The 23,584-nt window shown below is 36.3% G+C and overlaps 1 protein-coding gene across 6 annotated transcripts in view; it reads right to left on the bottom strand.

Moving 5' to 3' along the window:
* NKAIN2 (sodium/potassium transporting ATPase interacting 2) overlaps window positions 1–23,584 on the bottom strand; it is a 1,006,832-nt gene that overhangs the window by 165,216 nt on the left and 818,032 nt on the right. For all 6 annotated transcript variants that reach the window (XR_015251517.1, XR_015251516.1, XR_015251518.1 and 3 more), the window contains one exon: window positions 15,421–15,621. Coding sequence is in view for 2 of the 6 variants with exons in the window: in XM_086707749.1 (XP_086563875.1) it covers window positions 15,421–15,621 (201 nt within the window). In the remaining 4 variants the exon portion in view is untranslated. The remainder of the gene's footprint in view (window positions 1–15,420; window positions 15,622–23,584) is intronic.

Genomic DNA, 23,584 nt, shown 5'->3' with positions numbered 1-23,584 from the left:
CACCAACCAATGGAACTGCATTTGGTGAGGGTGTGCTTCTTATTTGCAGACTCTGACATCCCTGTATCTTCATATGATAGAGAGGGTAAGAAAGCTCTCTGGTGTCTCTTTTATGAGGGCACTAATCTCAGTCATGAGGGCTCCACTCTCAGGACCTACTCACCTCCTGAAGTCACTATCTCCTAATGCTATCACATTGGGGGACAGGAATTCAACATAACAGTTTTGGGGGGGAGAATATAAACATTCATCCATAACACAAAGCTAGACAAACACACAATAAGAAAGCTACGAGTCAATATTATCCCTGATGAATCAAAATGCAAAAATACTCAATAAGATATGAGGAACATAGGAATTCAACTGTTCATTAAAAGAATCATACACCATGACCAAGAGGGATACAAGGATGTTCAACATACAAAATCAAACAATGTGATACGTCACATTAACAGAACAAAGAATAAAAATTTTGTAATCATCTCAAAAGATTCAGCAGAAAAGAAATTGACTTAATTCAGCACCCCTTCATGATAAAAACACTCAACAAACTAGAAATAGATCACATAATAAAGGCCATATATGAAAAGCCCACAGCTAACATCATACTCAATGGTGAAAACTGAAAGGTTTGCCTCAAAGCTCAGGAACAAAATAAGGATGTGCCCACTCTCACCACTTCTACTTAACACAGTTTTGGAAATCCTAACTAAAGCTAAGAAAAGAAATAAAAGGTATCCAAATCATAAGGGAAGAAATAAAATTATTCCCATTTGCAGATGAACATGTTCTTACATGCAGAAAATGCTCAACATTCCACAAAAGACTGTTATAATTAATAAATGAATTCAGCAAAATTGTAGGACACAAAATATAAACACACAAAAATTATCGATATCTCTATACACTAACAAAAAATTACCTGCAATGAAAATTAAGAATAATTCCAAGTTTGGAGATGGTGGAGGCCACTGAGCAATGCAATCCTTATCAAATTCCCAATAGTATTTTTGGCAGAAATGGAAAAAATCAATTCCAAAAGTCTATGGAACCACAAAAGATCCTGAATAGCAAGAGCAATCTTGAGAAAGAAGAAGAAAGTTGGAGACCTCACACTTTGTGACCTCAAAACATATTACAGAGTTATAGGTATCAAAGCAGTATGGTACTGGCACAAGGGCAGACCTATAGACCAATGGAACAGAATAGAGAGCCCAGAAATAAACCCATGCATATACAGGCGACTGATCTTCAGCATAGGTGTCAATAATACACAATGCAAAAGGATAATCTCTTCAACAAATAGGTTTTGGGAAAACTGGAGATCCACAGAAAAAGAATGAAACTGCGCTCTTATCTTATACACTACACAAAAATAAACTCAAAAAGAACTAAAATTTTAAACATTAAAAACTTACATCTGTAACCATAAAACTAGAACTAGAAGAAAATACAGGGGAAATACTTTATGACATTGGTCATGGAAATGGCACTGAAAGCACAGACAAGAAAGGCAAAAACATACCTGTGGAACTATATCAAACTAAAAGGTTTTGTGTGCAAAGGCAACAATCAACAGAGTAAAAAGGCAACTTACAGAATAGAAGATAATGTTGGCAAACCAAGTGTCTGACAAGCACTTAATTTTTGGAATATATAAAGAACACATAAAACTCAATGGCAAAACAAAACAAAAACAAAAAAACAAAACAAAACAAAAACCCTAATAAACCAAATTTTAAAAATGCATAAAAGATTTGAATGGATATTTAAAAAAATAATGTTTACTTATTTTTGAGAGAGAAAGAGACAGAGTGCGAGTGGGAAAGGGGCAGAGAGAGAGGGAGACACAGAATCTGAAGCAGACTTCAGGCTCTGAGCTGTCAGCACCTGACTTGGGGCTTGAACTCATGGCCAATGAGATCATGATCTGAGCCGAAGTCAGATGCTTAACTGACTGATCCACCCAGGCACCCCCAGAACAGACATTAGAAAAAAAAAGACATACAAAGTCTAAAACATATATTTTAATTTAAAATTTTTTTAAACATATATTCATATTTTGAGAGACAGAGCATGAGTGGGGCAGGGGCAGAGAGAGAGGGAGATAGAATCTGAAGAAGTCTCCAGGCTCTGAACTGACAGCACAGAGCTCGACGTGTGGCTTGAACTCACAGACCATGAGATCATAACCTGAACTGAAGTCAGACGCTTAACCAACTGAGTCACCCAGGAACCCCTAAAACGTATATTTAAAAAAAAATGATCAATCTCACTAGTCATCAGGGAAATGTAAATTAATGTCACTAGTCATCAGGGAAATGTAAATCAAAACCAGAATAAGATATCACCTCCTAACTGTCAGTAAGGCTATTACAAACAAAGCAAAACAAAACAGAACAGTGGTGGTGAAAATGCAGATAAATAAAAACTCTTGTGCTCTATTGCTGAAGATGTAAAATATGCAGCCATAATGAAAAACACAATGAAAAATCTTCAAAAAATTAGAAATAGAACTAACTACCATATGACCCAGAAGTTCCAATTCTGGGTATTTATCCAAAATAATTTAAAATAGAATATCAAAGAAATATATGCCATTGTATACTCACAATAGCCAAGAGGCGGAAATCACCTAAATGCCCATTAACTGATACATGGATAAAGAAAATGTGACAACTGAAGCCCATATTAAACTATATATTAACTGACTAGAATTTAAATAAAAATTTGAAAAGGAATAAAAAAGAAAATTTGGTATATACATATAGTGGAATATTATTCAGCCTTAAAAGAAGAAGAAAATCCTGTTGTCTGTGACAACATGGATAAACCTTAAAGACATTATACTAAGAGAAATAAGTAAGTCACAGAAAAATATGTACTATAAGATTTCAGTTATATGAGGTCTCTAAAATAGTCAAAGAAGCAGAATGTAAAATCATGTTGCTAGGTGCTGAGGGGAGGGGGATATTATGAATTGCTATTGAGTAAGTATAAAGTTCTGCCAAGCACGATAAAAAAGTTCTAGAGATCTACTGTACAATCATGTACATATCATAACAATTGTGTATTGTACAATTAAATTTTTGTAAAGAGGAGAGATTTTATGTTATATATTTTTTGCCACCAAAACCAACAGTAATCATAATTACAATCATAAACCCAACGAGTTAAGCCTACTGCAGATGGGGAAACTGAGGCTTAGAGAAGGTGCCTAATGTTTGTCTCTCTACCCTTTGCACACAGTTTCAGCTGTATGAAATGGTGAATCCTCTCCTTTGCCATCCATGTTTTTTTAACCTGATTCAATATCCAGTTACACCTGCCTCACTCAGTCCTCTCCCTCATTCCATACTCACTAAGCCTCATGGTCAAAGGCTTTCTCTCTTTTATTATCTCTCTCTTAATATTCCCCTGAAAGCCCTGAAGAATATTTGGTGTACTATAATTACTAATTAAAGAGCAATCTAACTGACTCTTGTGGAACATAAAGATGCTCCAACTAAAGGTCTTCTTTGGTTCTTTGGAACTAAAGATACTTCCCTTGGTTTTCCAGTTTCAATGACCTACAGTGAGAAGCACTGTCCCATAAGTCACAAAGGAGAAACTTGTCTGATCGACGGGGATGCAGCAGCAGACATAATTTAGCAAAACCCAGTCTGGGCTTTTTTCCAGAAAATGTCTTCTAATATGTTAGAAAGGTGAAGGAGAGGGAAGCAGTTCTCACATTCAACACTCTTGGCAGGAATTTATTTTGTGCCCAATATTGTAAAAAATCATCATCTTAATGATGCAGGTGAAAATAATAGAGGAAATTTAGTTTCCTGGCTCACAGGATTTGATTTCCTCTATTAACTGGAGGCATGCATCATTGCAGATTTGTAATCTCTTCATCTCACCTCTCTGAATCTTAGAGCAATATCTACAAGTCCCACCAAAGAGTGTTAATGAGCCACAAGAAGATGGTCAATAGACTTTTCTCCTTCAGACTAAGAATCTAGTCAGTGGTGGAGAAGTTGAGGATGGCATTGGAGTTCACCTCTTAAATATTTAGGCAAGTTTCCTCACTCTTTTAAAAATGTGTTCACTGTCAAGAAAAAGCTGAACATCATATCGTTCTTGGTGGCCAATCTAATATTAAAGGTAACTGGACTTAAATGACCTCTGTACTTAAAATGACCTCAATTTGTAACTACCTGGATTGCTTCCAGAGTCATCCATAATTTAATTATATTTATCCCAGCTCATCTAGAAGAACTCAAAATGAAATGGTGACTTTGGTTTGTGAGGTCAGAATCAATAGCCATTAAGAGAATAAGGGGATCTTTAAATCTAGGGGAAAAAAGCAAGTACTTAAAATATCCCTTGCATCAGCCTCAGAATTCTGGGTGCTCAGACAATGGCAGATATGGTGGAATTTTATCACAATGTGCTATGCAGCTTTACTGCCTAGAAAGATAGGAGTTAATGTAGGAGTTCACTGTCAACCAGAATAAGAGTTAAAAGTTCAGCTTTCAGAGTATTTTGGACTTGCATGGCACATTTAAAGAGGCAGACAGATCCCGAAGAAGGACTGAAATAGATGAAATCTATAAGATAAGAAGAAAATTCCATGTAAGCCAAATGTATGAGTTTCTCTAATCATGTCATTGGCATCATGTAAATGCCAGACACCATTTATATACAGCTTAGATATAGCAGATGTTGGCATTTAAGTATAGGTTGCTTGAGAGAAAATTGCCCTTGAATGGAAGAGGAAGTTTACTGGCAGAGAAAAATGATTTTCTCAGTTAACAGTTATAAGCCCAATAATAGAATTGTTTTCAACCAGAGGTTGTGGGGTGGGAAAGGAGGAGAGATATAATGATACTTCAATTCCAATCTAAAAAAGAAAAAAAAATCAGCTTCAGTTGAAATTGCGGATGTGTGGGTTGTATACATAGAACCTTCTCCTCCCCTCTCCTCTAAACCTCAAGGCTTCATGTTAAATGGAACAAATCACATCCTTCGTGGTTCTGCTCTGTTTGGTACAGCTGCTTGCTGCAGGTGGTGCCCTAAAAATATATTGTTTGTTTATTTTGCAATATAGCAGTCTGCAGAGTGGTACCTAAAAGTGCAACAGCTCCCTTCTCTTTCTGTCAGTGAACCAAATGATGAAAGACAGAGACCTCCGCCAAACCTAGCATGAAAAGGCCCAAATAAGAGGCACAGGTTGTGCTTGAGGCTCAGCTTCTGATAAGTTCCATTTTCTTTGGATTCATGAAGCAAGGCTGACAAGCAGACTATCTGTCATCAGAGCCTCTGACTGGGTTTCAGTGAAGCAAAGCCAAGCAACAAACCGCCTTTGTTGGGAGAATCATTGCCCTTCTCTGGAGATTAACATCTGTAAGCATCTGGGGTCTAAAGGGAAAAAGAATCTGTAATGAATCACAAAAGGAAAATAAAAGTGAAGATTAATCTCAGGTAAATGTTCATGCAGATATTTTAAATAGAGCTTTCAATAATTTTTTAATGTATGGTGAAATGTTCCAATAATTTTTCCAGCCACACTGGCAGGGCACTCACAGTTCACCCCGTTCACTTCACAGAGTTGTTGACACAGCACGATTAACTTGCACGTGAAAATGTTTTATACATGATAGTTAAAATGATGCACAAAACTATATTTTCATTAACTTCATCCTTAAATTCTTCCAACTCAGACCCAGATTAAGTACCACAGCAGCTCTGAAGCTTTAAGACCATAAGTTTGAACCCCCAAAATGTGGGCATCATGTGGCTATGTCATTCTAATTCATACCTCAGACTCACAATTAAAGGACAATAAAGGTGTGTCTAAACATATTTTCTCATTTAGTTTTGGCCACTCTTTTACTATCTCTTTAAAACATTTTTTTAATGTTTCATTTTATTTTTTGAGAGACAGAGAGAGACAGAGCACGAGCAGGGAAGGGGCAGAGAGAGGAGACACAGAATCCAAAGCAGTCACCAGGCTCAGAGCTGTCATCAGAGACCCCATGAGGGGCTCAAACCCACCAACGTGAGAATGCTCAACTGACTGAGCCACCGAGGTGCCCTTACTATCTTCTTAGTGTTCTGCTTCCTTTGACAACTTGTCTCTAAGCTTTTAATTTGTAAGCAACACAGGCTTTCCTAAACTTATGAACTGAGAACATTGCTGAAAATGAATACATGCACAGCCACTGAGTCACTGACATGGAAATTTTTTATACCTCACAGTGTAATTTCACTTAAAATTGATTTTCCTGTAACAGATATAGTAGATTAGGACTAAATCAACCTAAATATGATATGTGACTAACAGAATGGTATAAAATTCCAGCAAGTATCATTTGTAAAATTTAGAACTTAGGAAAAAGAGAATCTACCCATAATTCTGCGATGAAGAAATCAATAGAGTTATGGAAAATGGGTAGGAAAAGTGAAGATAAATGACGGGGGGACACTGGAAAGTTAGGGGTAAAAGAAACAATTTGTATTTATAAAATTGCTGATAAGAAGCTGATTAAACTTAAGAGGTGGAGAGACTAAGAATCAATAAGGAGAGTAGAGCAAGGTAGACATTTCAGAATAAAAGAAGAGATAAAGAAAACCAAAATATCTTTGGAGCCATGACACTCTTTAATTCAGTCCTTGAGTTTGCAGCCATATTTGCCATTAGCATTGACCAAGATCATCACGTGGCAAATAGCTGCTTTTTTAGGTACAATAACATAAAATACTGTGAATAGAGTTAGGGGAAAATGACAAGTGATAAACATATGTGTGCAAAAAGTTGTGGTCTTGGTTCTCAAGAAATTTAACTATGGGTTGAGAGTCATAACAAAGGTCAGAGAGGAACAAATAGCAGAGTCAAAATAAATGCAACCATGATGCCACAAGGGCAGGAATAAGCAGGAAGATAATGAAGACTAGGAATCATATACCTAGTTGTTAAGAAGAACGTGTGAGTTGACAATAGTAGGGTTTAAAATCCTATTTATAGGATTGGTAAACACAAAAGGTAGAGAAGGAACATCACAGGTTGCTCTTCTTCTATTGTGTAAACATTATTTAGCTTAAGTGTGTTTTCCCATATTTTTATTCTTTTCACTCGAGTATAACATGCTAAACAATAAATAATCCATCATATTATAGCGATCGTTATAAATCTTTGCAACCTTCCTTTGAGAATGCCTTGCTGTTATTTGAAAACACTTACACATTCTACTAATATTATTATACCACTGTGTTTAGAACTTCCAGTGAAGAGGAAATTGCCATCAAAGAATTACTTCTCAAAAATTTTTTATCAGAATAGTTGATTATGACTGGAAAGATGTCCTAAAAGACAATGATATTATATATTACAAAGAAAGATGGTAGCCTTTTGTTCAAGGCCAATAGCTTATCATGGTTTTCAAAATTTACTCTATTTTAGTATATTTATATAGACTTTTTTCCTTTTGAAATAACATATGATTCAGTATACCTTATTGTTTATTCTGAAATTATTTTATTTTATTTTTAAAGTTTATTTATTTATTTTGAGAGAGAAAGTCAGAAGAGAGAGAGAATACAAGCTGGGGAGGGGCAGAGAAGGAAGGAGAGAGAATTCCAAGCAGGCCCTTCGCTGCCAGTGCAGAGCCCAACACAGGGTTCAATCCCATGAGCCATGAGATCATGACCTGAGCCAAAATCAAGAGTCACACCCTTAACTGACTGAGCCCCCCAGGTGTCCCTGAAATAATTTTATAATTACAAAATTAAATATAAGAAATTGGATTGTACATGGTGCTTTGCACAATTTCAGACAATTTAACTTAAATCTCATATCATTACAGAAAACCTAATTAATGGTGATTTATTGCAGCTTATAATCCTCACTACCATCTTTAATATGCTGGTATTTTTACTTCATGATGTGTCCAAGCATTCTCTTGATCAAGTGATGTTATGCTTTGGGGGTAAATAACTGCTTTCAACATTATATAGAGAAGCAGATATTGCACACTGATGATAATGGTTGATGTGGGATAAAACTTACCCCTGTGTAGACTAGTGTGTCAGTACAGTAAATAGTATCACACTGGCTTTAAGAATCACAGTCCTATCTGGGGAGTAAGTAAACTAAGTAAGACTTAGTTCATTTTTGCACATCACTATGAGTTAGTCTTTAAAAATAATAGTATTTTCAATAAGCAGTGGAAGATACCGAGCTAAAGAAAAAATAAATAATAGCACTTTTATTGTTTTCAGGCAATTTCTTAAGAATTATCTCATTCAGTTCATAATTACAAAATAGTTTATTATACAGCTGGGTGTAAGATTTAAGGATTGTTACTCCCAAACTGTGAATATCTTACCTTATGTTTCTGACTTTGCATGTAGGGAATACCAGAGAATATTAAAAGCAAAAACGTCTTAGACTTAATTTGACTTTAGAGTCTATTCAAGTTCTTGCACTCTGCTTGTTCATGGACTCACAAAACTACTCCCTAATTTACAAGGGCACCTTTCAGAAATAAAGCAAAATAAAGTGAGAACATGATAACTGATTTCTCAGGGTTAATTTTAACAAAAACTTGGTTGATGATTGTGGATAAGACATCAGAGTGCCATGTTCTGAGTGACAGTGTTGAGGTAACTTTATTATTGTCTAGAGGAACTGACAGTAGGTTAGAAAGTTACACACGTGCCCATTTCAGAAGCATCAACAGGTCTTGATGTTTCTTAATATTCAGGAATAAGCCCAGTTCAGGTGCTAAAATTAATTTGTGGAATGTTGTTTATATGCTGTGCAGCACTCAAATTTGCCAAGAAATGTCCATTCCCAATCTATTCACTGACTTCATTCTCCTATTTCAGAAATGCTGACATTGGAAAAATCCCTCGTTCACAATTATAATTTGGTTCTTCTTCCTATAATTTTGTGAGTATTTTATAAACTATTCTGATGTTACAGAAAGACAAATCACATTTATTTCATTTATTGGGTTACTACTCTCTGACAAGTAAGTCTATGTATGAGTATCCAGAGAACTAGACCTGGAGCAGCATATATAACATTCCAAGCCAAGCAGCAAAGCTGTTGACCCAGCATAGGAGCTAGGAAAGAAACCAAGTGCTTGTCATTCTGTCCATTTCTATCACAGGCAGCAAGCATTTCTGTCCTAAGAAGAAAACTATTGTAGAGTCATGGACACTGGACTAGGAATCAGAAGACTCAGTTTTCAGTTCAAGCTCTTCACTAAGTCACTCTTTAGTGTTGAGATATGGCAGACAGAGTGTAGGTCTGCAGATTCAGTACTTGATGATAGGGTAGACCCTGCGATACTCAAAGGGAAATGACTCTCAACTTCCAGGAAGGAGCTGATGGAGTAGTTGGAGCTGTGGCACCTATTTGGTATTACAGAATGTTTTTTTTTTGTTTTTTTTGTGTTTTTTTTGTGTTTTTTTTTTGACCAAGCACAATGTGTTTCTGAGCACTTTAGGACTATAGCAGGATCAGTAGCAAAAAGAAAGGGAAAGCATTGATATGTCTGGTAAAGATTTTCAAAATTACAACATCTAGGCCATACCTCAAGCCTTAAGGGCATAGCATTTCTAGAAGTAGATCATGTTTATAGTACTCTTTTAAACAAGTGAGTAAATCATTTCTATTCTCAGCCAGCATTAAGACTCGTACTGAGAGAGAGAGGGCATAAGCGAGGGAGAGAGGGAGGGAGAGGGAGAGAGAGAGAAAGAGACAGAGAGAAAATCTTAAGCAGGCTCCACACTCAGCACAGAGGCCAACATGAGGCTTCATCCCATGACCTGGGATCATGACCTGAGCCAAAATCAAGGTGTCAGATACTCAACAGACTGACCCACCCAAGTGCCTCAAGAACCACTGTGTTAGTGTAATGGTCTTTAAGCATTTCTACTTCCATGTCCTGAAAAATTTTTCTTAAAAATCACTTAAAAACTGTATACATTTGAAATTGATGTTTGATATTTTTTATCATTATTTTTTATTTTTAAAATGCATTTTTAAGTAACTTTTACACCCAAGTGGGCCTCAAAGTCATGGCCCCAAGATCAAGAGTCATTCTCTACCAAGTAGCTAGTCAGGTGCCCCCTCACCATTAGTTTAAATAGCGGCAATGGACTATTTATTTCAGCATATTATAAATATTAACATATTTTGAGGAGACATATTAGTCTTTGAAATACATCCAATGAAATTTGAATACTGCTGTGATGTGAAATTCACCTTCTGCCACTTAAAAACACACATCCCTTCAAAATGATTCAAGTACGCAACTCAGATTCGCTATTTACCAGTTTAATGGCAATGTCGCAAGCTACATTCAAATCAGGACCCAAATTTCTGACAACCAAATCTTTATGAATATGTGTTTCCAGATTAAAGAAGGAATGAAAGTGAGGCGTGATCAATAAGGCAACTCATTTTCATCCATGCACCACACACTCAGCAACATTCAAAAAAATACTCCTGAGCCATTCCCAGCACAATTCCACATTAACTCGGATAAAGGCTTTCAAGGTTTTGAAAATTTCTCACCAATGGTATACTTAGGCAAGTCTTACCAAGCCATATGTCAAATATATACCATTATTAACTGGGAATAACTAGAAACATCTGTGGCTCCATCCATTTGAAGACACGTTTTATCTTCAAAAAATTTTTTTACCACAATTTTTAAAACAATGGTTTCTATCATTTCATGTACTTTAAAAAATACAAAGTTTTCCAAATAGATAGACTAGGTATGACTGAAGGATGAACTTGACAGTGATCCTATTTTATCTATGAACAGTGCACCAAATATTAGAACCTTTTCTAAAGTGTTTTAGAAGTCTCTGCTAATTTGTACATGGTTTCTATGCCAATTTTAATTGTTTGGGAAATGGTAGGCTTAATTAAGTTTTTACCAATATCTTCTTCTGGTATCCTAAATATATTAATTATCAATCTGCTGCAGACTTGGAAGTGTGTTGGAAGTAATACCCAGAAATTTTGGTTGGAGCGGCATATCTCAAATTTAGAGATATTGGTCCTCTGGAAGTAACCAGAGAAAAGAGAAATTAAGTATTGGTTTCTGTTTTGTTTTTTGTTCAATGTATTATTTGAAATTGTAACATACATTTTAAAATAAAAACTTAGTTCAGTAACTGATAAATATTTTTCCCTTAAAGCTTCATTTACTTCAACTTTCTTGTAAAACATCCTCTGATTTCATTGTGTTGGTTAGGGGAAGTGAGGTATAGTGTGTGCATAACAAGTATGAGGCACACACACCTTCATTCCCCTCACCCTCAGCACCATGGCTAATCAATCATGGCATTCTTTGCCACTGATAAGCTCGGAATTTGGGGGTTTCAGGAACTCATTTCCAATCAGCTGTTGCTGGCATTCAGACTGTAGTCCATTTCCTGTCCTTGGTACCAGAAAAAAACTTGGGTCAGTATGTCCATCCTCCCTACTGGCTAAGAAATCTTGGGAAAGGCTTTCAACCTGTTTTGCAGCCCTCACAGGACTGTTACACAAATCAAAAGATTTAATTCCTGTGAACACATTTTGTAAACCATGCAGCTGCAATCACACGTTGTTTGAAGAAATCCCCTTAATTCTTTTGTAATGAGAACAACACCATCTCTGTAGGTGATCTCCTCCCTGGTTCTCCCCATACATATTTATTTGATCTATTTTGTAAGTGTGGATTTTTTTTTTTTTTTGGTTTTATTAAAACTGTGCACACCTGTATTCCTTTTGAATACGATATCTGATACTAACTAGAAGAAAGCCCTGCCGAAGGAGGAGAGGGCTCAAGTCTCACACCTGGCTCATCATTATGGTGTTCTGGCAGTCCTCTCTGCTTGGCTGGAGGCTGCGTGATTAATAGCCCCTCTTCCCAATTATGTGGATATTATACTTGTCTTCTTTTGGCTGTAGATGGAAGATTTCTTATGTATGTGCGATGCAAATGTGGGCTTTGTGAATGCTAATTTCCAAATCAGCTAAGAGTTGATTGGCAGAAAACCGAACAACAGGGTGACAGGATTGCCAGGGGTCAGGAATCTGTGAAAGAAAGGCTGAGTGAAGTTGGAGGAAATGAGCTAGAGAGATTTGGAGTGAGGCAAGAGCAGTCGCTGGGAGAGCAGCAGTTCCTGAAGGCAGATTCAAGCCAGATACCCGGGAAGAGAGGGCAGCTTCAAAGACTGGTGGAAACAAGGAGAAGTGGGCATTTAGCTGATTTTACAAAAAGCAGGATGGAGCTAAGAAGACAATATTATGTTATATACTGCACAAAGTGTATTCTCTGTCTACTACAATCCCCAAAATATACCTATTTGCACCTGGTTTGTATCCTGAGGAACCTTGCCCTATTTTTGATTGTGACATCGTCAAGGTTAGGGATCCTGTCATTTGCTGCTTAAGATGCCACCAGGGGACAAGCACTCAGGAAATCTTCATAGGACCCAATGAATTCAACATCGGATTGTTTGGGGTATCATTTGCGTAACATGTAAAGTGGAGGAACAGAGATTCAAGACACTATTCTATCTTTTTTTTTATTTAAAAAAATTTTGTTTATTATTTCTCTTTTGAGAGAGGGAGAGAGAGAGAGAGAGAGAGAGAGAGAGAGAGAGAGAGAGAGACAGTGAGCAGGGGAGAGGCAGAGAGAGGGGGAGAGAGAGAATCCCAAGCAGGCTCCACACTGTCAGTGCAGAACCCAATGCTGGGCTCAAATTCATGAACTGCAAGATCATGACCTGAGCTGAAATCAAGAGTCAGACACCTTAACCGACGGAGCCACCCAGGTGCCCCAACACTATTCCATCTCTCAACCATGACAACAGAAGTGATCAGAATGACTACAGGAAAATCTAGTTGGAAGGCTTCCAATTAGTAGGTGGAGCAAATTGTTCAGGATAAGTGCCATTTTGGTTTCCCTTCGAAAACTCTAGTTAAGAAATGCTAGGTTTTCTCTACAGCAGGTGTTGTACGGCAAGCCCAAAGGCAAAAAGTGTCTTTGAAAATTCTCCAAGTAACTGGCTTGGGTACACTGTCCCTAACTTACTCTCAGGTGATCCACAGTCAGCACTGCCAAAGAAACAGGTGGAAAGGGTACAGACCCCCTATGAGGGTCCTATGAGGGTAAAGAGGCTGCATCCTGTGATGGCTTGCTCAAACTAGTTCTCCACTCAATTAGGAGTAGCTTGAAATACTGACCATGTGTGCTCTTAAGGACACTCTTTCTGTCTTCTTTACACTCTTGCCACTTTGCATTTACAGATAATTTTGCTTATGTAAAGATAATTTTTCTTTGGGCAGTAGGTCAGCCTCAACATATACTTCCATGTCCATATGTATATATACATTTTTTTTTTTAGCAAATTACCTGTGTGCCAAAATTTTATGTGGGTTTGATAAATCTGTGAATATAGTTTCTACATACACATATTAATTCAACTCTCTAAAATGGTCACATATAACTATCTGTGCACATAAACTATATCCTTATAATATACTTGACACATAAGTGGAAATTTTCCAAAATGTGTGGGTACAGTAAAAAAGTGAGTTCCAGTGGGGGAATTTTTATCTAAAAGCCCTCTCTACCACATAATCTGTCCCCAAATACCAGAAAGATTTTATTTTTCTCTTTTGAGAATGAACACTTCATCTAAATAGGATTTTAACTAATTAAATAATTTTTTCTGTCCCATCAAATCTACCTTATTTTTTCAAGATAATTAAAATGATGAGTCTAGCGTTTAAGACTGTTGTGGAAGGATGTGTTAGTTAAGAAATGTCTCAGGTTGCACATATTGAAGGGAGAGTACGCAATGCTGCAGCTAAAACGTAATTCAAATATTGTGGAAATAATTTATGCTGATGTCCCAAAATTTACATTCTCCTTCTTTCTTGACCTTTGTGATTGGTTGGGACTGTGGGACTAGTTGGGATTAATTTTTGGTTGGGTGGGACTAGTGACAACGAATACAAACAATGAGCTTCTCTTTCCAAGGAGAAGGGTGATTGTGCGAATGTTGACACTTCAGATGTATCTTTCCTCTCTGGCATGGCAACCCATGATGATTGAGATGGTGTTTACTCTACCAACCTTGTTTTCTTAGTGACAGTGACACTGGCAGAAGTTTATACTGATCCATAAAAATAAACCTTTATGGTTTTTAGTCACAAAGATTTGGTAATATTTACTAGCACTTAGCCCATTGTAATTTATGTGTGTGTATGTGTATGTATGTATACACATGTATATATTTTCTTCCTTTTAAAAAATATAATAACTATATGTTAGTTGCATAATCAGATACATACACATTCACATGGTCTTCCTTTTTGTTGTCCTAGAAGAATTTTATGTGAACTAATTTATGCCATTCTATCCACAACCTGTTATGTCTTGTTATTTAAGAATTGTGACTTAATATCATTCCCAAAGTAATTAACTGAAGAAATGCAAAGAGCAGATTCTATTTGCATTATTTGTCATTAACAATTTCAAGGCTATGCATAGCAGTTGCAGATCTACATGGAGTCTAAGGAAAATATAAGTAGAACTATACCTATAGGATCTGTAATAAATAAATGGAGACATGTATAATAAAGTTGTCTTTATAAATCCTACAAAATTATGCATTTAGCCTTCGCAAAAGTCCTTTTGGAGAAAAGGATGTGTTTATCTCTGTCATAGTGATACAATGTAAAATAATATGTTTTATACAACAGGGATATATTATACAGATATGCTCTACAAATACTGTATACAAATACATAGGAATCATTTATAACTCCTACTGACTCCTAGTGGAGGGAGAGTTCTTTATTAGTTTAATAATATGAAATATGGAGGCATGATAGTCCTAGAAGTAGAATTTATGAAAAGCTGAACTGTTTGAAAAAGAGGGGAAATGATTACAGGTGATGCGTCATACCTTCAGAAAATGTAGGAAGAAGAATATGGGCAAATGAAGAATTCCAGGGGCTAGCAGCACAGACAGAAATAAGCACTGGCAGAAAAGTATCCACTGAAATCTTATAAATCTAGGCATTTTAGCATGTTAGTTGTGAAGGCTCTCTGATCTTTCTGCAAGAATCTTTGGGAAACTCTTGTTTACCAAAAGCCAAATGATCAAACCTTGGATGGTTGGATTTCTTATGTAAAATGCTGACGATGCCAAAGCCTACTTATTGATTTACTGATTGATTACTTTTTACTATGCCCTGGTTTAACTTGACAAACCCCTATTGAAGGGGGCATTAACTAGAAAAAAGCAAATAGCCACACTTTATCCACAGATTCCATTTGTGTGCACTGAATTTGCACGGAAATAAAACGATTCCAGAAGCACTAGAAGGAGAGGTTGGCTGTCAAAACTTACTGCGAGGACAATCTGGAGGGAACTATGAGCCACTTCTATGTACTGGTACTCCAGAAAACACCCTGAGACCGTGATGTAGCGATGGTCTTCTGGGGCCCAGTCTGGTGCGGGTGTCACTGATGTCACCGTACATCCTGGTCCATTCTCCATCCACCAAGATCGGTGCATTGAAATATTAAAAGTCAGGATAAGGTCTGTTTCCTGCAAGAAGGCAATTTATAAGGATGAGAATTACTTTATAAATGTTAGTCAGCTTATTTTGGACTGACTTGGAGTTTTCCATTTGGAAATGTGGGTTTTTTTTTTTTTCTCCCTCCCCTCACTGTATTTTATGGGCAGAAAGGAAGCATCTTAAATAAAACTATTAGTTCCACTTGAAAGTTCTGTGTCTACATCCCCAAAGGCAAGGGTATTAAAAGCAAAAGTGAATTACTGGGACCTTATGAAGATAAAAAGCTTCTGCACAGCAAAGGAAACAACCAACAAAACTAAAAGGCAACCAACGGAATGGGAAAAGATATTTGCAAATGACATATCGGACAAAGGGCTAGTATCCAAAATCTATAAAGAGCTCACCAAACTCCACACCCGAAAAACAAATAACCCAGTGAAGAAATGGGCAGAAAACATGAATAGACACTTCTCTAAAGAAGACATCGGGATGGCCAACAGGCACATGAAAAGATGTTCAGCGTCGCTCCTTATCAGGGAAATACAAATCAAAACCACACTCAGGTATCACCTCACGCCAGTCAGAGTGGCCAAAATGAACAAATCAGGAGACTATAGATGCTGGAGAGGATGTGGAGAAACGGGAACCCTCTTGCACTGTTGGTGGGAATGCAAATTGGTGCAGCCGCTCTGGAAAGCAGTGTGGAGGTTCCTCAGAAAATTAAAAATAGACCTACCCTATGACCCAGCAATAGCACTGCTAGGAATTTATCCAAGGGACACAGGAGTACTGATGCATAGGGGCACTTGTACCCCAATGTTTATAGCAGCACTCTCAACAATAGCCAAATTATGGAAAGAGCCTAAATGTCCATCAACTGATGAATGGATAAAGAAACTGTGGTTTATATACACAATGGAATACTACGTGGCAATGAGAAAAAATGGAATATGGCCTTTTGTAGCAACGTGGATGGAACTGGAGAGTGTGATGCTAAGTGAAATAAGCCATACAGAGAAAGACAGATACCATATGGTTTCACTCTTATGTGGATCCTGAGAAACTTAACAGGAACCCATGGGGGAGGGGAAGGAAAAAAAAAAAGAGGTTAGAGTGGGAGAGAGCCAAAGCATAAGAGACTGTTAAAAACTGAGAACAAATTGAGGGTTGATGGGGGGTGGGAGGGAGGGGAGGGTGGGTGATGGGTATTGAGGAGGGCACCTTTTGGGATGAGCACTGGGTGTTGTATGGAAACCAATTTGACAATAAATTTCATATATTAAAAAAAAAATAAAATAAAATAAAATAAAAAAAAAAGAAAGTTCTGTGTCTAGTAGATTTCATTTATTGGCCTGACTACAATAATATAAATAAAAATATTTATTAGTAAAATTATCAGTGACTGACATTAATTGTAGCACTGAAGAGTTCTTACTTTTGAGGACTTATAATTTATTACAAAAGGAGTGATTTAAACTATTTTATCAAGTGAAGTTCATCTTATTTTAAATAAGCTATATTCTCAACCTGAGAACTTTTACCTTTTACACATTTTAAATATTAAATTTTACTTCAGTTTGGCAAAATTTAATGTAATGTGGCTAAAGCTAATATTTATAAGACTTTACTTAATAAAACATATTACTTGGTCATAACATTTCTTAGGAAATATCATTAGCAAATTCTTGCAGGGTGGAGATAATAAGGCAACCACTCTTTAGATGAAGTTAAGCACGTTAGGTGATGTGTAGGTATAAATGGAATAGAAGGTAGAGTTTCTGCACTTAGCTTATAATCACATACACAAACATGGAGCTATTAATGGCACATGGATAAAGGTTGTCTTCCAGAAAGAGAATGACTAAAAGGAATACAGTGAACATGTTCTGTTACTCAGCAAGTCAAGGAAGATGAATTCTAAATGGAATTATTTCAATCTCAGTGATAGTGCTACAAGTTAATAGATGCCAACTATTCTCACTCTAAAATGAGGTGCTGAATTAACTAGGCAGATCCTGCATAGAAAATACCTTAAATCAGGTTTTGTGACCTTTAACACTCACTCACACTGAAGGTATGAAAGTGTTCAGCTGAAATGGCCAGGGGGGTTGGAGATTGGGTGGACGATTCCTCTGGAGTGAAGTATGCTGTGAGTCACATGATCTCTATGGGCAGGAAAGGGGGTGAGGGAGCAAGCAATCTCTCTTTCTTTCAAGCCTCTTCACAAAGTCTTCAAAGTATCCTTTGCAACCTGAAAATGGCTAAACAAAAAGTGTCTACATTTTTTATTACATTAACTGATTTTTGAATGTTGAACAAGTCGTGTATATCTGACATAAATCCCTCTTGGTTGTGGTATGTAATTCTTTTTGTACATTATCAGATTCATTTTGATAATATTTTGTTGAGGATAATTGCATGTACGTTCATTAGAAGTATTTATCTGTAGTTTTCATTTCCTATAATGTCTGTGTCTGGCTTTGGTATTAGGTTAATGCTTGTTTCATAAAGTGAGTTAGAAAGTTTTCCATCTGTTTCTATCTTCTGGGACAGATTATAGAGAATTGGTATGATTTCTTAAATGTTTGGTAGATTTACCAGTGAAACCATCTGGACCTGAAGTTTGCTGTTTTGGAAAGTTATTATTTATTGAATTTCTTTAATAGATATAGACCTATTAAAATTAATTATTTTTTCTAGTATGAGTTTTGGCAGATTATATCTTTAAAGGAATTTGTCCAGGTTACCTAGGTTATTAAATTTGTGGGCATAGAGTTGTTAACAATATTCCTTCATTATCCTTTCAATGTTCATGAGATCTGTAGTGATGCCCCTTCTTTCATTTCTGTTATTAGTAATTTGTGTTTTCTCTAATTTTTTCTTAGCCTGGTTGAAGGCTTTTCAATTTTGTTGATCTTTTCAAAGAACTAGCTTTTGATTTAATTGATTTTTTCCACTGTTTTACAGTTTTGATTTTTTAAATGTTAACTTATTTTGAGAGAGAGAGAAAGAGAGAGAGATAGGGAGAGAGAGAGACAGAGAGAGAGAGAGAGATAAAGAGAGAGAGAGAGAGAGACAGAGAGCGAGCAGGTGCATGAGCAGAGAGGGAGAAAGGGAGAGAATCCCAAGCAGATTCTGCTCTGTTAGCACAGAGCCCAATGCAGGGCTTAATCTAATGAAGCTTGAGATCATGCCCTGAGCCGAAATCAAGAGTCAGACAGTTAACTGACTGAGCCACCTAGATGTCCCAAGTAGGTTATTTCAAATGTTAACACATTTGTGTTACACCCCCAGGTATAAGATTTCTGTTTTGACCTGTGTGCTATTTAGAAATGTACCTTGGGGTGCCTGGGTAGTTCATGCAGTTAAGCATCTGACTCTTGATTTCTGTTCAGGTCATGATCTCATAGTTCATGAACTCAAGCTCCAAGTCAGGTTCTGTGCTGACAGTGCAGAACCTGCTTGGGATTCTCTCTCTCTCTCCCTTTCTCTGCTTCTTCCCCACTCTGGTGTGCACTCTCTCTCAAAATAAATGCATAAACTTAAAAAAAAAAAGAAATGTATTTTTAATTGTCAAGTATTTGGGGATTTTCCAGTTATCTTTGTGTTATTGATTCTTCTACATTTTGTGGCATGTTTTATTATTTTTTTACTCTCTTTCTGTAGTATTTCTATCACTAATTCTTTTTAAAAAGACCAGTAGAGCTATAAAAAGTCATTCAATATTAAATTCTACTTGGTCTAACACCTTAGAATGGATCAATTCTTTTCTAACTTGTGTATCTTTTCCTGGGGACCTCTGAGCTGGAATCTCACAGGCTTCTGTTTTCATCAGGCTGTATGCAATTGATACATAAAATTGGACATGGACTTCACTTAATATCATTAGTTCTCTCTTCTGTTGGATCCCCAGTTTTCTGTATTTGACTAAGATGACCTTCACATTCCCCTCAGTTTGACTAAGCAGGTTTCTTCCTGAGTACAGGCCTTGACTTTACTTTCTCTAGAAAACTTGCAATTATAAATTCTTTGCTCCTTCAAGATGCAAATTTTCTAAAACTCAGGAATGTCTTTCTTAAGGCCCTCTGAGCCATTTCTTTGAAATGTAATGGTCAAGAAAGAGAGCATCCCTATCTCTCAGTGCCTGTGGGTAGGTAGAAAACTAACTCTGAGAAGCAACAATTAACAAACACAGATGGCCTAATCACATTGACCAACTTTCCCCATAATGTCCTTAGGTACTTTTCACCCCAGCATTTAAAAATCCTCCCAACTTTTATTTCAGTGTAATTGAATTCAATTTCTCTCCTCTATTGCAATAGTCATGAATAAAACCTTTCGTGCCTGTTTAACTTGGAGCTGAGTTCAGTGCTCTACTTACATCTCTCTTCCCTATTACAGCAGTTAAGAAAATCTGTCTTCCCATTTTAACAATTGTCTGGTGCAATTTTTCTTAACAGCTCTCATGTCTTTTACTAGGTTTTCTCTCTTGTTTCTTAGGTTACAAATTCCATTAGTTTCTTAAGAATAGGTGAATGATGTTAAGTCTTACGTGTTTTCATCCAGCTTTTATATTAGTTGATTGATATTTTGGCTGGATGTATGCTTCTTGGTTGAAGATGATTTTCCCTCAGAGTGGGTGAATATTTCTCCATTATCTTCTGGTTTCCATTATAACAGTTAAGGAATCAGATACCATTTTGTTTCCTGCAATTTTTTATGTCACCTGTTTTCTTTTTTTATGATTTCTTACATCTTTTCGTTTTAAGTAGTGAAATATTTCATAAACACTGAAAAGTGTAGAGGGTACTACAGCAATATCATTATACTCATCACTCAGCCTCCTTAAATCTTATGCTGTACTGCTACTGTCATTCTTTTAATAAAAATTTATACATATAAATGATGCCTTCTCTGTACTCCTCCTAAACGTTATTTCCTTCTCTCCTTCTCCATAGATAATTACTGTCATGGTTTTGGATTAGTATTCTCATGAAAAGTTTTCGTAGTTTTACTAAATGTTTATCTACTCATTAATAACATAAAATACTGTTTTCAGGTTTTAAAATGTGTATATTCATTCATGTAGAATCTAAAAACAAAACAAAACAAAACAGATGAATGAACAGACAAACGAAAAGCAGAGTCAGACTTGTAAATACAGAGAGCTGGTGGTTGCCAGCAAGGAGGACAGTGGTGGGGATCACAAAATGGGTGAAGGGGAGTGGGAGATGCAGGCTTCCAGTTATGGAGTGAATAAGTCATTGGAATAAAAGGTGCAGTGCAGGGAATATAGTGAATGGTATTGTAATAGGGTTGTATGGTGACAGATGGTAGCTACACTTGGGCTGAGCGAGCATAATGTATAGAGATGTAGAATCGCTATATGGTACACCCGAAACTAGTGTCACATTGTGTATCAAATATATACCCACGTAATAAATGGAAAATAAAAACAATAAAATGTATAAAACCTCTAACTTGTTTTGGTTCCACATGATATTTCTGAAGTTTATCCAGGTAGAAATAATCTTCTTTTAGGGGCACCTGGGTGGCTCAGTCAGTTAAGCCTCCAACTTCAGCTCAGGTCATGATCTCATGGTTCATGGGTTCAAGCCCTGCATCGGGCTCTGTGCTGACAGCTCAGAGCCTGGAACGGGCTTCAGATTCTGTGTCTCCCTCTCTCTCTGCCCTTCCCCTGCTCACGTTCATGCTCATGCTCATGCTTTGTCTCTCTCTCTCTCTCTTGCTCTCAGAATAAATAAACATTTAAAAAAAGAAAGAAACTCTTTTAATTTCAGGTTCTGAAGTACCTTGATGAGTTTTTTTAATTTTTTATTATTTTTTATTTTTATTTATTTATTTTTTAATTCGCTAAGTTTTTTGAGCTTCTGGAGGGCCTTTCAATCCAGGAAACCGTTCCTTCCATTCTAGGAAACATTTTCCCATTTTATCTTAAATTGTTCCCTCCCCTCTACTTTTTCTGTTACTATAGAAATTTCTGTTAGTCAGACATTTGACTTCTAGGATTGATCTCTTTATATTCTTATCTTTTCTTTCCTAGTATTCATATATTAACATTTCTCTTTACTCTCTTGGAGATTTTCTTTACCAAGTTCTTGCAGTGTTATATTGAATTACATATTTTATTTTTAATATTTTGAATTTCTAAGAGCCATTTATTCTTCTCTAATTGTTGCTTTTGTATAGCTAGTACTTTTCAATTCTTTCTGGGCTATAACTTTTCTTAGTTTTCCGATGTATTATTTTTTAAAAATTGTGTTTCCCACACTGTTTTTGCTTTATCTGAGTTATTTTTACTAAATAAATAAGTATATAAATAAATAAATAATAATAATTAGTTAATAATTAGTTAAACATCTATCATGTGCCATATGCAACATTCCTGCCTTTATGAGTATTCATCATGTGGTAAGGAAAATGGACAACGAATACATAAAGATATCAAAATATCAGCATAGAAATTAACATACAGAGAAAAATGAATTCAAGTAAAGAAACAGAATAACCCAGAATTGGGTCATGGGAGGAGTTAAAGAAATATATCTCATATTATTTTGTGTCAACAGGGTCCTGATTGAAGTGTAGGAATGTATAGAGCCTTTCCTTAGAAGTCTGGTGATCTTTGGTTCTTTCAGATCAAAGAGGAGAAATTAAAGCTTGTTCAGCAGTTGTTATGCATTTGTAGGATAGTCAGCAAGTACCCGTCACATATGATGACTGGGCAGTGCCTTCCAAATGCTAGATCTGTGTGGATCTGTAGGTCTTTGTTCTGGGTCTTCCAGTCTGCTTATGGAGTAGAGACGCACCAGACCTTAGCATGCCTGGGCGAAACTGGAAAGGGGTTGCTGGTTTTGCTACACTGTATGCACCTTTTTTTTTTTTTTTTAACTCCAGTATGCAGTCTTTAGCAATCCTCATGTGTTCAGAAATTTAGCTCATGCTTGCCTATATCTCAAAAGTCTCACCTGTCCAGAGGAGAAGTCTGGTTATATCAATTAAAGGAAAAGCCTGGGGCGGTCTAATTGCTTCTTGAACAGATTATTCAATCTATTCCCATTTTCAGTCCTGTACCTCACACAATCCATCTACTTCTAAATCCTGACTTTTGAAGATTTTTATAGGTCGAATCTATAAATTGGAACTCCTCTCTGCATGTTCATAATAAGTTTTAGGTTCTTCCACTCTGTTAAGTCACTTGGCAAATCCCCGTCTACTTTCTATCTTCCAGAAACTGATGACACTTCTTACCCTTCCCCCACTCCTATTCTCTTTTACTGTTAGTTTACAATGTTTTTATTCTTTCATATCACTTTGGAGGAGTTTGGGGATGAAATATAAGTACGTGAATAGCTTTAACCAGCAATCATTAACTGGAAGATTCCTGGAATTATCTTATATTCTCAGTTATCCTCCTGAGACATTTAAACAGAAAACTTTGTTTTTGCACATGCATTATTTTAACCACAAAATGTAAATTCCTTGTGGTAAAACAGACAAGAAAGTTCTCCCTGAAGTTCCCTTTTAAATGCAACAGAAATCTCTGTGTGAACTGTTCCATGTATAATCAATAGGTTATTTAATTCCTATCTATTTTATAAGTTTAAGCTCAAAATTAAAAGAACTTCTGAGACAAAGAACAAGTCTTGATAGCACAAAATAAGACAGAAATCCGGAAACTGACTTGTGCATTCTGGATGGGTACATCTTGAAAAACATATAAAATAGTCTCATAACTGTAAGATTTAAAAGTTGGGAATCTAAAGAAACTTCCATAATATGTTCAGATCAGTATAATAACAACAACAAAAAAAACACCCTTTGTATCAATATATTTATTCATCTTCTTAGTAAGTCTCTAAAAAGTTCAGATTAAAGGACCTCATTATTGGTCATGTCAATTTTCAAAATAACAGGGTCTGATGTGTTACATGAAAGCTGTTATTAGCACTAAAAAGTTGTTTTTGACAA

The sequence above is a fragment of the Puma concolor genome, chromosome B2, assembly GCF_028749965.1.
Source record: "Puma concolor isolate L17-30 chromosome B2, mPumCon1.1.hap2, whole genome shotgun sequence".
Lineage (NCBI taxonomy): Eukaryota > Metazoa > Chordata > Mammalia > Carnivora > Felidae > Puma > Puma concolor.
This window is presented reverse-complemented; position numbering and strand designations above follow the sequence as displayed.